At 38.7% G+C, this 15,057-nt stretch overlaps 1 protein-coding gene across 8 annotated transcripts in view; it reads right to left on the bottom strand.

Annotated features, from left to right (window-relative positions):
• Positions 1–15,057, bottom strand: part of LOC134213020 (protein spire) — a 575,819-nt gene that overhangs the window by 268,895 nt on the left and 291,867 nt on the right. For all 8 annotated transcript variants that reach the window (XM_062691477.1, XM_062691476.1, XM_062691474.1 and 5 more), the window contains one exon: positions 9,088–9,323. In XM_062691477.1, the coding sequence (XP_062547461.1) occupies positions 9,088–9,323 (236 nt within the window). The remainder of the gene's footprint in view (positions 1–9,087; positions 9,324–15,057) is intronic.

A 15,057-nucleotide genomic window follows, 5' to 3' on the forward strand; every position in this document is an offset into this window, starting at 1 on the left:
TACGATTTGTGATCAACAGGATCTGCTAAACGAAAACTTGTGCAAAAAATGCGAAATTTTTTATTGGCGCTTGGTGCGATTCGGCAGAACCCCGACCATTTATGCACACTTCGAAAAAGCCATGTAATTTTAGATGCTTCGAGACCGACACCCACGAGCATCATTATTGATGCGAAACTGTGTCATGATAAATGTGAAACTAGGTTCACTTTTAAATTTACACGGCTGTATTATTGAAACAAAAATGATAAAGTACCAGACGGGAATCGAACATTGGTTCGCCGCGTGAGCGCCACTCACGTTACCACCCAGCCATCACCGCTTCATGAGGAAGCAGAGATCAAAGTGAAACAAGTTCTACATTCTTCCGCGTATGCTATGTTCATTGCATCATCGATTGCTTGGGTGTTGGGTGCGTGTGTTGTCATTCCATACGTTCATGGCACCGGTTGCTGTGCTTTGGGTTCGATGGATGTAAATTTCAGTTTGTTTTTCATTGAAACTGTGGCGATTGGACTGAAACTTTCGTGTGCATCCAAATTGACTGAAAGATACATCTCAATTCATATTACGTCTTGTGTTATTGTGTCAGTTTTTTCAATCACGTCACCTGTAACATTATTAATTTTTTGGTGTGTGGTTCTGACGATTTGGGCTGATGGTTCATTCGATCTGAAATGTTACCTTCTCTGCAACAAAAGTTGCTCAGCCAAAAACTCTTCTTAAAATGTCTTAAAAACACTAATTTAGACTATTAACAGAATTTAAATAACATGTATTCTTGACCGATACAATATCGTTTGCAACCATAAGCGTAGTAGGGTTTTAGAACCCAATTATTCCGGTTGTAAGTTTTTTGTTTGCGGAAAAACCCTGACTGCCCAATAGGATTGCCGGATAGTTTCTTCAGTCCTCGGTTGGTCAGTTACTATCGGCTGTGGAATTGGTTTCAAAGTTTTTCAAACTTAGATGGAAATAGTGTCCACGCACTAATATTCATTAGTTTTTATAGAAGTACAGAACATGCGAAAACTCCAATACAACATTTTTGCCGCTATTGCCAAAACTACGATTCAGTGGATTTAAAAAAGCTGACCCCTCCTTTTCCAAATTCTGGCTACGCCCATGATGCCAAGTCAAATTTGGCAGAGATTGGCTGGACCGAAGGGAAAACGGAATCTGGTTGGATGAATAGGCACACATATTTCTATCCTTGACTTGTTCAGCAAAAGACGCCGTTCCCTGCAGTACTGGTTCTCGATGAGTATCACCCAACACGACGAATTTATGCGCCGAAAACAACATGATTCTGTTCTGCCTTCCGCCCAATTCTACTCAAGTAACTTAAACACTAGACGTCAGCTTTTTCCGTCCACTCAAGAGTTATTGGAATCAAGTTTTGATAGCATGTAGGATTGATAATAATGGAGAAATGTTACCAAGGAAAGAATTCGCACCACTTTTAAAACGTGCTGTAGATCGTATAACTAACTTGCCAACGATCTAAATTAACGGCTTTAGGCGTTGCGGCCTATTTCCATTTGATTCAGAAGCTGCCAACTATTCATCTTTAATTGAAGGATCAGCTGGTGCAGCGGAGACCATATTGCCAACAACTTCTTCGCCAGCGGTAGCAGTTGAACAATACTTTGTTGCACATGGATTACATCAGTGATTGCAGCTACAACTCCGGGAATTCAATTCTTTATTATCCTTACATACCATGCACGTCTTTTCCATGTTGTATATAAGTTCGAATGCTCACAGAAACAGTTGTAACAGAATTAATAATACGATTCTGGAAGGAGTTACCTGCCTTAGTTTCGTTGACAATGATTTTTTGCGTTGTTTCAAATTGAAAAAAAAAAATCATTGATACATTGTTGCCTCTTCCCAGTCAGCATTGCATATCCTCGCAATGAAGCAATAAGGATGGCGTTGACGTTTAAGTCCAAATTCAAATGAACAATCGCTCAACTTTATCCTCAAGATGGATGAAAATGCTAACACTGTTGTATATAAAAATATCCATACTAATTGGCAAAATAGAAGTTACAAAGGTATCATCGCTTTCCATGGTGAATCTCGATCTATGTTTCTGATTACCCCACCCAACTAACACAAATTCCTTCCCGTGGTAATTGTGGAGATGCAGAGTTCTTGCGGTCTCTAGTTGCAACAATTACCACACACTAACATTCGCTTGGACGGCGCCGTTATTTATCAACATTGTAGAGCTGCTGGAACGTGCATTTCGAGAATAGATGGTAAATTCCAACCACTATTCACTAGGATCGAAGTGCAATTTGCACCAGCTCTGATCAATCACGGAGTTGTATCCATTAAAATGTACAGTCAGTCTAAGCGAAGCTAGCTGACTAAGCTTGTATCATGATGGCGTGTCAAAACTCGCAGTGAGACAGGGATCTATATTTGGTTACCAAACCATTGGTGATGTTGTGGTTATGACGAGGACGACTTGCAGCTCTAGTTACTACACAAATTATTTCACGGGAACGATATGGGGGCAGAACCGAAATCTGCAAACAATCATTAGACTGGATCCCAGCAGGACTTCGCAACATAGGCAATCTATTCGGCTGAAAGCCATATGGCCGAATGCCACTAGGCCGAGCAAACCATTAGGCCGAAACCCATCTGGCCGAAAGGGTCGTTTGGCCGAATGGATCATTCGGCCGAATGGATCATTTGGCCGAATGGGTCATTTGGCCGGATGGGTCGTTTGGTCGAACGGGTCATTTGGCCGAAAGGATCATTTAGCCTTAAGGGTCATTTCGACACCAAAATTATTAGAAGTGTGTGTGTCATTTGGCCAAAAGGGTCTTTTGACCAAAAGGGTTATTTGGCCGAATGGGTCATTTGGTCAAAAGGGTCGTTTGGCCGAAAGAGTCATTTGGCCGAAAGGGTCGTTTGGCCGAATGGGTCATTTGGCCGAAAAGGTCATTTAGCAGAAACGGTCATTTGGCCGAAAGGGTCATTTGGCCGACAAGGTCGTTTGGCCGAAAGGGTAATTTGGCCGAAAGGATAATTTGCCCGAAAGGGTCATTTCGACACCAAAATTATTAGAAGTGTGTGTGTAGAAGTGTAGAAGTCGAATGAAATCTATAAATCAAAATAAAAAGATGACAGTTATTCGTTGCTTCTTTGTTGAGATTGGTGCCTCTGAAAATGCGAGGCAAAATTTATTTGGATTCTGGACAGTTTCACCTTAAAGATCTTCATCGCTCACCAACGGAAGACAACTGCGAAGCAAATCGTGATAACCTAACAATGAGTGTTGTTATCACACGCTGTTAGAAAAATCTATTCTGACATTAAGAAAACTTAGTCCGCTATGAGTATGGAACCCTAATACTTTGCATGGGAGGCTTTGATACTTTCTCTCCTCCATCCCAGCAACTTGAAAGCAAAGTGAATTAAGCATAACACCTGGTGTGTTTTGATGTTCTAGTTTTATTCTAGTAGAGCAAGTGTAACACGAATGCTCAAGTCGTAGTCTCCGTGGATACCATACCAAGTTTGGCTTGGCAAACTCTGTTGCTCGTTATTTATGCAGCAACGATCGCTCATAATCGCTGTTTGGTATCCATCAGAGCAAGGCTGTTCACTCACTAGCGTAGGATGCTATGATTGAATTAGATCAATGCTCGTCCGCTGCACTCATGCTTTCAATGCCTGAGCGGCACATCGCCCCGGATGGACATCTTTCAAGTCGGCCCTTTGTACCACTTGAGTTGTACGGGAACCATAAGTAAGGTGGATATGGATATTTTCTATTCATCATTGTCCGCAATGGCGAAAATTTAAACCTGCCTCGAGTTGTTTTTACGCACTCAAAGTTTTCCGATTCTGTCCACTCATTCGATTCAAATGTCAAAACATGATAGGGAACCAAACACCTTGCTAGAAAAAAATGAATAGCATATTGCTATTTTTAATCACACTCGTGTATGACTACTACTCTTGTAAATAATTAATTTTAATGTTTATAAAGCACTTACACAGTTTTTAAACCCAAGGCTATTCGTGTTCGATATGACTAACACTCTCATACCCAGGCATGTCGAGAAAAGTTCAAAACCAATTTTTTTCCACCTTCAGCATGGTTTTGCTTTATTGCCACGCATATTGTCGACAGGCTAGGGAAGGCCTGGAAGTCATGGAATGTATGATTACATATACTTATATACCCCCAAAAAACTTTCATATTTATCTTGTTTTGCGAAGTCATAAAGTTTGAGATTAGAAAAACAACGGGAGCAGAATCGCTCATTCGGACATTGAATGTGAAATCATGAAGTTTGAGTCTTCTCAAGTCAATTGAGATTGAGTAGACATTTAGTGAACTTACTCGATATTGAAATGGTATCAAGATAGGTAACACATTTATATTTGACCGAATTCCGTTTGGCCGAATACTTTAAATCTGTTTCCTTATTAAGTGAAGTGAGAAATGAGATGATCGAAGTGAATAGTGAAGAGCGAGAACTGAGAAGGGAGAAATGAAATGTTCGAAATGAGCACAGAGTAGTGAGTATTGAGAAATGGAAGTGAGTATTGAGTAGTGCAATGTGTGCAGTAGCATGTGAGTAGTGGAAAGTGATAAATGAGAAGTTAGGAGTGAGAAATGAGGTGTGATAGTTGTGAAGTGAGAAGTAGGATATGGGTAGTGAGATACACGAAAGCAACCCGAGCAGGAGAAATTGGCTCAATGATACTTAATTCTGTTATTGATACCATACTCTGTTATGAACTAGCCCTAGATAAGAGGTAAAATACCAAGGGAATAATACCAAAAACTAATATGTACAATACTTAAGCTATAACAAACTCAGTTATTAAATTGAATTTCAATACCAAATGCATAACCAATTATTATTCGTTTGGTATTGAAATACCTAAGCATGGTATGCCTCAAGTATTCTGCATATATTTTTTTGGTATTATTTTTTGGTATTTTACCTCTTATGCAAGGCTAAATCATACCAATTTCTGATATCGAGGTCGTCGCTCCTGCTCGGGAATGGATGAGCAGTGAGAGAAGAAGAAGCGAGATGTTGAGTAGTGAGAAGTGAGTGGAGAGATATAAGACATAAAGAAGATGGAAGACACAAGAAGGAAGAAGAAAAAAAGAAGGAAAGAGAAAAAATCTTGTTTCTTACTTATCGTTCCTCGGTTCTCACTTCTCATTTCTTACAACTCCCTTCTTATTTCTCATTTATTACTACTTCTTACTTTTCTCTTCTCACATCCCTCTTCCCACTATTCACTTCTCACTTCGCACTTCTTACTACTCATTATTCATTTCTCACTTCTCATTTCACACATCTCATTTCTCGTTTTTCACATTTCACTTCTCACTATTACTTCGCACTACACTACATTTCTCTCTTCTAACTTCTCACTTCTCATTTCTCTACTCACTTCTCATTTCTTACTTCGAATTTCTTAATGCTCACTTTTAAAATTTTCATTTCTCACTTCTAACTATTCATTTCTCACTTCTCATTTCACACATCTCACTTCTCACTTCGTACTCTTACTTCTCATTTTTCAGTTCACAGTTATACCTTCTTATATCTCACCACTGACTTCTCATTTCTCACTTCTCATTTCTCACTTATCACTTTTATTTCTAACTTTTTCCTTCTTACTTTTCACTTCTCACTTTTTTCTTCTCACAACTTACTTCGCACTTCTCACTCCTCATTTCTCACTTTTCACTTCCAACTTTTTATTTCTCACTTCTCCACTAATCACTTTCACTTTTAACTTCTTGCAATATTGTCCATGTAACTGTTTCAGACAACACCGAGTTAGCGAGGTAAAAATACATTGGAAAATTACTTCGACTTAGGGAATATCGGGTAAGGGAGATATCGACTTACGGAGGGAACGCAGTAAGCTAGATTAAAGGAACTTTCATCGAGTAAGTGAAAATATCGAGTTACAGAACATCGAGTTAGGGAGAGTTCACTGTAGTTATTATATTAATACTTAATCTATATGTTATCGGATTCAAGTACCCCCATGAATGTTTTCAGAATTATTGAAATACATCGATAACTTCTACCGCAAAGAACATACGCATCCTTGTGTGCATCTTATGTTCTTGGCACATAAAACATACATAAATTTCGTTTATTATTCTGAAAATTCAGTCCAAACTTCAACATGGCCAAGAAATGTAAGAATAATTTCAATTCTAATTGACATACAAAGTTTCAATATCATTCAACATAATCTTTTAATTATTAATTGAATCTCAAGATATTGACATTTATAGCAACAATTCCAATGATACCAAATGATGCAACAATCTATAGAACTGAAACCGATTTTTTAAATTGAATTCATTTGAACCAACCAGCGGCATTGTTTGTGCCCCGAAAAAGGGCACAATTTCCCACGATCAATAACTATTTGCAGTTTGCAACGACAGACTTGGCTGTTATTACGCCAACAATCGTCGGAACGGAACAACACCGTTTTAGTCGTCCCGTCGCCTTCGTTCGGGCGGTGAAAGCTCTCTAAAGTACCTAAAATTAATTGATTTCGTGATGGGAACGTTTCTTTCTGCTAATAAGTCATAGATGTAGCGCGCGCACGGCGTAATTTATCACCTAATGAATCCTACAACGGTCATACCAACGTAACTACGGTCCGAAGACAAATGAACCTCCAGAAGGTGGATTTGAAGCTTCGATCGTCTTCACATGTCAGTTGCGGTAAAAGGGTTTAATTGTTGGGCGAACCGTTACAGTTTTTTCCCATAATCACCCTTCGAAGCATTCTAATTGCGACCGAAGACGGCAGGTGACGCGAAAATAGCCGTCTCCGGTTCATGAAATTGGCCTTAAATTACTTGGTTTAGCGTATGAAGGAATGGGTCGACCGTTAGTTGAGCAGCCAAAGCACATTGGCCGGATGCCGGAATTAGAATCAATTTTTGCTCATTCTTTCTAATTGATCCATCTATTGATCTGTCATGTTTGGATTCTGAAAAGGAACAGCACTAGCATCGCAATGTGTAAAATGGCCATGGAACAGTTGAAAACAAAATGAATAATTAATGATAAAAAGTAATGGCCAAATAGCGATAATTACCTTTTCCATGAGCTGTGAAAACCCTACTCTGTAAACTATGTTAACCAAAAATAATCGCCTATAGCCAAAATGACATCAAGCTTAGACAGCCTTCAGTGCGGAATTCAGGAGCTGCTTTCGCTCATCATTTAGCGACTTATGTTCAAGCTGCTTATAGCTAAAATTTATTGATTCGTTTTTCGGTAAGCTTCTTTTCGCGTCTTTCTACCAATCAATGATGCCGAACAAATGTCTTAGCTAATTGGGAAACACGTCGAACCTCGATGAAAATTAACATAGTTATTACAGTCGGCTGTGATGACGGAACGAGAAAGATGTGTGGCTCTAGCTGAGTGCATCCAACTTCAGACGACCTTGATCCGATATTCACACTTTGAAACGAGTTGGCCCACACACTAGCCTAGAAATATCGATCAACGGCTGCTGTTTGCGTTGATCCGCCCGACAGCAATTAGTGTTCGCGCCCTCCTGATGTCGCTAATCTGTTACGTGTGGTGTCGATAAGTGCAACCGCCGCTGACCACCATCAGCGCCGGTGGCTCAACACAACGCAACGGTTGCGATCCACTAGTTATAAGGGCTGGCCGACATCGTGTCAGGGCCTATGTTTCATTTCAGATGATGGTGTTAATTTATGACATGCAACAAACAAGACTGCGCAGCGCGTTGGTTATTCGGATTTATGATTCCGGTCACGAAGCGTGATGACAATGTCGTCATGACAGTTTTACATCAAGATATGCTGCATATATTAAACTTTGGTCATTTTTCGGCACCTTCAAAGGCTCCGCAAATGGAAAGATTGTCTTTCAACTTCATAATATTTACTTGGAATAAATTGAAGAGCGAATGAAGTGGCCACTTAACAAAACTCTTCCGGAACCGAGCATTAGAATTCAAAATAGTTCTTAGCGTACCCCTTCGAGACTTCCGGATGAAATTTATAAGGCCTACCCTATAAAAGCCTACCGTCTGAGGCCTTAAGCGTTATGTAATTTGTGTAAGGTCCTAAAGGCTTTGGTCCGATTTGCAAATTAAAATAAAATTAAACTCAAAATTGACAGTTCGGAAATTATGAAATCCCCCGCTTATAGGAATGGCTGGTGCTACCCAGCAAGACCAACAAAACATCTATCAAAAATGATTCAATATCTGTCAAAAGTAATCTTGCTCTGCGAGCAGGGTTATTTGAAAATTTTCAAACTGTCACTTTTAGGTTTAATTCGATTTTAATTCACGAATCGGACCAAAGCCTAAGAAGTTGCTTATATTCGGCGTTATGATTTACCTGACGTCAATTTATTTTGATAATCGAGTTCGTATACTTGATCTATGGTCAAGCTCACTATAAATACTCTACAGTGTGACGATGACAATGCTGGTTCTCAGTGTAATCAAATTAATGGAATCTGCTTCGACAATGAATGGATTGGAACTTCAACTGAGCATACAAATAAGGAAAGAATTGCTGTATGCCAGAGGATACGTTCCTCGTGGTGTCCCGCGCTTACATATATGGGTAGGGTGCGCTTGCAATAGAAATCGAAATCTCCATAAATGGTAACACGGAATGCATGATTGGCAAAACATTGATTTGATCGGGATTCTTGTATATAAACGAATGTCTCAAGAATTTTGTTTGGTGGAATGATTTGCCTAATGAAATTACATAACTATGCAGCAAGTTGGAAATGATTATTTTTCTTCTATTTGTACATTACGCACTGTAAAAACGGTTGTGCCATTTGATTGTTGGCATTTTTTATGAGGGTCATTTGCTTCGCATTTTATTATGCAATTTGTTCCAGATAGTCTCATTTTTGGTAATAATGAGCAAAGGGAAAAAATGTGAACCATATACACTGCTCCTGTGGCATAATTGTGCTTTGCAGTCCTGTGAACCTGCGTAGAAGGATAGTACTATCTGGAAACAAGAAAAAAATAAATAACTGTACTTACCGCTAGCACGTGATCTAGTTCTTTGGTTTCGAGATGCGATCTCCGCTTATTACTGCTATCTGAGTGATGATGATTGCCATCGCTAAGCCCACCCCCTCCTCCACCGTCCCCATTGCACTGGTGATGATGTCGATCCTCATCCTCCTCGTCATCATCTGTGTGATCCACCACAACAGCCTCATCTTCATCCGTTATCGGATCCTCGGAATCGTGCTCGATTCCTTCATCGTCATTGTCTGAAATAGAATAAAAATACTTTTGGTTATGCAATATTCTCCAGACTTCATGGCTTATTCCGCAACCTTTGTACCGTAAAACATCATACAAATTAGCAACCTTGCTCCCAATCCTGAGCATAGTCTTCAAGTTTAAAGCCTGCTCAGTCGGACATATCATAACGGTCATACAGTCATACATCATCTGGTTATACTGTGAGTCATGCATGTATTTAAATTAAACGACTTGGTATATCCGATGAAAGTAAAATATAACTTCGATCTCGGGTGACTGAGGCAACAGTTTTCATACATTTTGAGCAATGTTTATTAAGTTTAGAAATTTCTTTTCTTTTATTTGTACGGTCTTCCAGATCATGGACGTACGAAACGTTTTAGTTTCGTACTGAAACAGGAAAATATAAATAATTTTAGAAAAGAAAGTAAAATATATTGTATCGTTGAATTAAAGGTAGTTCAATTGAACTTTCACCCCCATTTCCCCTTAGCTGCCATAGACAAAAATTTATGAAGCTCAAAATTGAATCATACATGCAGTCTTTGAGGGGTGGGCGGTAGGTACTTTATTCTTTCCCATCATAGTTTACGTCATATGCAACCATCAGTGTACGAGAGCGGAAATTGTGAGACTTGACCAACTGATATGACACTAACTGACGATGGCACTCTACAGAGGTATTCCCGGGTAGAGGTGAATAACAAACAAATAACATAATAATAACAAATTTTGCTATGATATCAGATTTAGTTATTTTTATGTTATTCATAAATAACATAAAATAACATCCCAACAAGTTTTGTTATAATAGTAAAATTAGTTATTTTTATGTTATTGTAAAAAAGAGCACAACAACAAATGAAGAACACATTTTGCAATCATAGCAAAGTTTGTTATTCATTTATCATTTGCATCTTCAACATACCAATAATAAGTGATTTTGATATTTTCTTTTCTTCAAATATTTTGCTATTGATTTGTTATTATAATAGCAAAATGAGTTATTTATGAGTTATTTGCTAGTGCAATGTCTGTTATTATTTTTGCTATTTTAGCAACTATATCAAACAAACTAATATCAGATTTTGCTATTTAGTTATTCATATATTAATAGTAAAATTTGATATTATTTTGCTGTTTTCTTCTACCCGGGTTGCCATACGTTGCTTTGCCATGGAAGATGGACTGGCGCTTGTCAATCAAATTTTGATTGTTCCGCGTATAGACTACGATCACGAGGGCATGCACTCGCATTGCGTAAACAGAATGAACAGTGTTTGACAAATGCGGACATGTAAAGGAACTGTTCCGTTTCCCATCTCACTGAACATATATTCGCAAAACAGGGAAATACAGCACCAACTTCGTCGCTTCTTTTTGCTAACACGTGTGCTCACTGGTGAAAAAATTACAAAAATAAGAAACAAACCAAATTCCTTTTCATTGTTTTGTTTTTGTTGAGATGAAAATAGGAGCCATGGGATAAGGTGCCGAACCGTTCAAAATTACTTTTGATTACTTTTGCAATAAACACGAAACTTAAATTGCAAACCTTGTTTATTGCAATGTACTCCCCGTTGAGTAAGGTGATTGCCACATGTAAGCCACTTGCTAACATTTGGTTTAGAATATGTGAACCGTGTCGCCATCTCGAACCTGCCTCAACAAGAGCATGTAGTCAGGTCACGATTGAAATTTTGACTCATAAGTATTGAATCAATTCCATTCAACTTTACAAACTTGCATGGTCATTAAAATCATTAAGTTGAACGATCAAAACATGATTGCAATAAATAGGAAGATATAATAAAAAATATAACTAATGAACCCTCCTCTTTCTTCCTATGATGTCACGTATATTCTAAAACAATTTAGAAATATCAGAAACACGGTGCAAGCATGGACTTCATATATCTTCTTCTTCTTCTCTTTCTTCTGTATATATATAAAAATGAGTTTGCATTTTCTTTGAGGCATTATAACTCACGAACGGATGGCCTGATTTCCAAGATTTCCTCACTTATCGATTCGTCTTCAGGTCATATAAACACTTAGAGTTGATCAATTTGACGAGGAAATTTGGAAAATTGTCAAAATGCAACGGTTTCATGAGTTGTGAAGAAAGCCATCAAGCTCGAAATGAAATCGATCTAGAGTGCGATGCTGCATCAAGCTAAATGATTGACAGGTCAAAAATTAAACCCGAGCGAGATCGGTCAGGTTCGCCTAGTATTATATACTTCTCAGACTAAGGCCGGACCCAGTCAACAAAAGATCGTATGTAATGCCACATAAGATCCACAAGTGGAAGCGATATACGTACTTCCCCATACGATATGAGCGAATATCGCCTTCACTTTAACATCTTATGTTGCATCATATACGATTTCGTGTTAACTGGGTAGTAAATAAAAGTATCTACTTCCAACTCGGTCCATGGCTGCACATCGGCAGCCATGTAGTCTGGACCCAGTCAACACAAAATCGTATATGACGCATCATAAGACGCTAAAGTGGAGGCGATATATGTACATTTTGAATGGGGAAGCACATATATGGCCTCCACTTTAGCATCTTATGTGACATCATATACGATCTTGTGTTGAGTGGGCAGTCTTCCACCTGATCGATCCAGCTTTCTCGCTGCGGACCTCGCTTTCTTGTGCCCGTCCGTGATCGAGAATTATTTTCTTCGGATTATTGTCTGATTTTCTGGCTATGTGCCCGGCCCACCGCATATTTTCGTGGTGTGAACGATCGATGGTTCTCTCAACAGCTGTTGCAACTCGTGGTCCATTCGCCTTATCCATGTACCGTCTTCTATCTGCACTCCGCCATAGAGCTTACTTTCCTATCGAAAACTCGTAAGCGTTGATCCATCACGAGCCTTGTCCAGGTCTGCAGCTCGCTCAACATAAGACGGAGGTGGTTATCGTCAACAACCGCAAGTCGGTTCAACATGCAGTGATTCATGTTAGTGAAGTCGCGATCGCATCAAACCGGAGTTTGAAGCTCATTGGGGTCGTAATAGACGACAAGCTGTCTTTCGCAAGCCATGTCGACTATGCGTGGAAGAGGGCTTGGATTGCTGGTGCGGCATTATCGAGGATAATGTCCAACAGTTCCAAGGTGTGTGCCAGTAGATGTAGGCTACTGGCAGGCGTTTTCGTATCTATTCTTAGGTACGGCGGCCCGTCCTGGGCGAGAGCTCTGGGGTAACCAGTAGCCAGGGACATGGATGCATGAAAAACATAAATTTTCCTTCCCTCGTATTTTTCAGAAGCCTTTTGGGTCCTACAATACATGTACGAAATTTCAGATCAATCGGTGAAACTATATTTTAGCGCCGGTGATTTTAATTTTCCATAGGATTTACTAAGATAGAATTTCGAAAGATAGAGTTTCTCGAAAGATAGAATTTGGAAATAAGAAGAATTACCTAAAGAATACCAGCATCGAAAAAAAATCCCGCTCAGACCAGCTTCGAACTATTGACGTGGAGAATGAGAGGCCCAACCTATACCTCGCATCTATAGTCGCTTCGTTGCATTGTTTGTGGAAAGTATGCGTTACATGCCTCTTTTGTTAATCACACCTTCATTGAAATTTGGTTGAATTTCTTCTACCTAGAAGGACGAAGACTCAAACAGCAAGGCCAATAAACGTATCCCTAGTAACCCGCTTTTCATTCATTCTAAGCGAATCCTCCACACAAAATGGTGCCTCGTGCAAACAACAGCAAGCAGCAGATGGCAGTGATGCTGGAACAAAAAGTGCAATGAGCCTTACGTTCATATAGCAATTAGTTGTATGTAAATAACATTTTTCACGAGCGTCGGATCACTTTGCGGTCTTCCAATGAAAGTTTGCTGGTAAAATTTCCTATGATGTAGTTGGATCGATTTATCGTTAGAGAATAACACTATCCAACAAAATTGAACTTTTTTTCGCTCCCTTCAACCATTTATAATGTACTGAATAGATTTTTTAATGCTGAATTCAAGTACATATTCAGATTTTCTGTAACACGTCCAGTTTTTGAGAAAAACGCATTTTAATTCACGGAAGTACGTATTTTCATAGAAATTTGTTTTCTCTCCCCTGCAAAGCTGAATTTTGGCTCCTCACTTTTAGAATAAAGTTTGAATTTTGTAGAATGGGCCTTGTAGAATGCATATGGGTTGTTGGATTTCATTTGGCACGTACATTTGTTGTGAAAAACGGAATTTCATTCACAAAAGTACGTCTTTTCAAAGAAATTTGGTTTCTCTCCTCTGCAAAGCTGAATTTCGGCTCCTCACTTTTAGAATAAAATTTGATTTTGGTGAAATGGGTCTTGTAGAATGCATGTGGGTTGATGGACTTCATTTGGCACGTTCATTTGTTGTGAAAAACGGAATTAAATTCACAAAAGTACGTCTTTTCATAGAAATTGGGTTCTCTCCTCTGCAAAACTGAATTTCGGCTCCTCACTTTTAGAATCAAGTTTGAATTTTGTAGAATGGGCCTTGTAGAATGCATGTGGGTTGTTGGATTTCATTTGGCACGTACATTTGTTGTGAAAAACGGAATTTTATCACAAAAGTACGTATTTTCAAAGAACTTTGCTTCCTCTCCTCTGCAAAGCTGAATTTCGACTCCTCTCTTATAGAATCAAGTTTGAATTTTGTAGAATGGGCCTTGTAGAATGCATGTGGGTTATTGGATTTTATTTGGCACGTACATTTGTTGTGAAAAACGGAATTAAATTCGCAAAAGTACGTATTTTCAAAGGAATTTGCTTCCTCTGCTTTGCAAAGCATAACTTCGACTCCTCACTTTTAGAATCAAGTTTGAATTTTGTAGAATGGGCCTTGTAGAATGCATGTGGGTTGTTGGATTTCATTTGGCACGTACATTTGTTGTGAAAAACGAAATTTCATTCACAAAAGTACGTCTTTTCATAGAAATTTGGTTTCTCTCTTCTGCAAAGCTGAATTTCGGCTCCTCACTTTTAGAATAAAGTTTCAATTTGGTGAAACGGATCTTGTAGAATGCATGTGGGTTGTTGGATTTCATTTGGCACGTTCAATTGTTGTGAAAAACGGAATTAAGTTCACAAAAGTACGTCTTTTCATAGAAATTGGGTTCTCTCCTCTGCAATGTAAATTTCGGCTCCATTCGACCCATTTCACCAAATTCAAACTTTATTCTAAAAGTAAGGAGCCGAAATTCAGCTTTGCAGAAGAGAGAAACCAAATATCTTTGAAAATACGTACTTTTGTGAAATAAATTCCGTTTTTCACAACAAATGAACGTGTCAAATAAAATTCAGCAACTTACTTAGATCTTGTACGATTTCTTCTATATAATTCAAACCTCTTTCTCAAAGTTATAAACCAAAAACCAGCTTTACAGAACAGAGAAACCAAATTCCCATAAGAATACGTAGTTTTGTGAATTTAAACCCGTTTTTCTCAAAACTGGACGTGTTACAAAAATCTGAATACATGACTGAACTCAGCGAAGAAAAATCTTCCAAGTACACTGAGAATTGTTGAAGGAGTAAAACACTGTTGACTAGTGTAATTGGACACCTTGGGATTTTTCTTCGTAAAGGTAAATTTCCCCATAGTAAATCCTATGGAAAATTAAAATCACCGGCGCTAAAATATAGTTTCACCGATTGATCTGAATTTTTGCACAAGCATTATAGGACCCAAGAGGCGTGCTAAAACCATGCGGGAAGTGAAAATA

Source organism: Armigeres subalbatus, chromosome 2, assembly GCF_024139115.2.
Source record: "Armigeres subalbatus isolate Guangzhou_Male chromosome 2, GZ_Asu_2, whole genome shotgun sequence".
Classification (NCBI taxonomy): Eukaryota; Metazoa; Arthropoda; class Insecta; order Diptera; family Culicidae; genus Armigeres; species Armigeres subalbatus.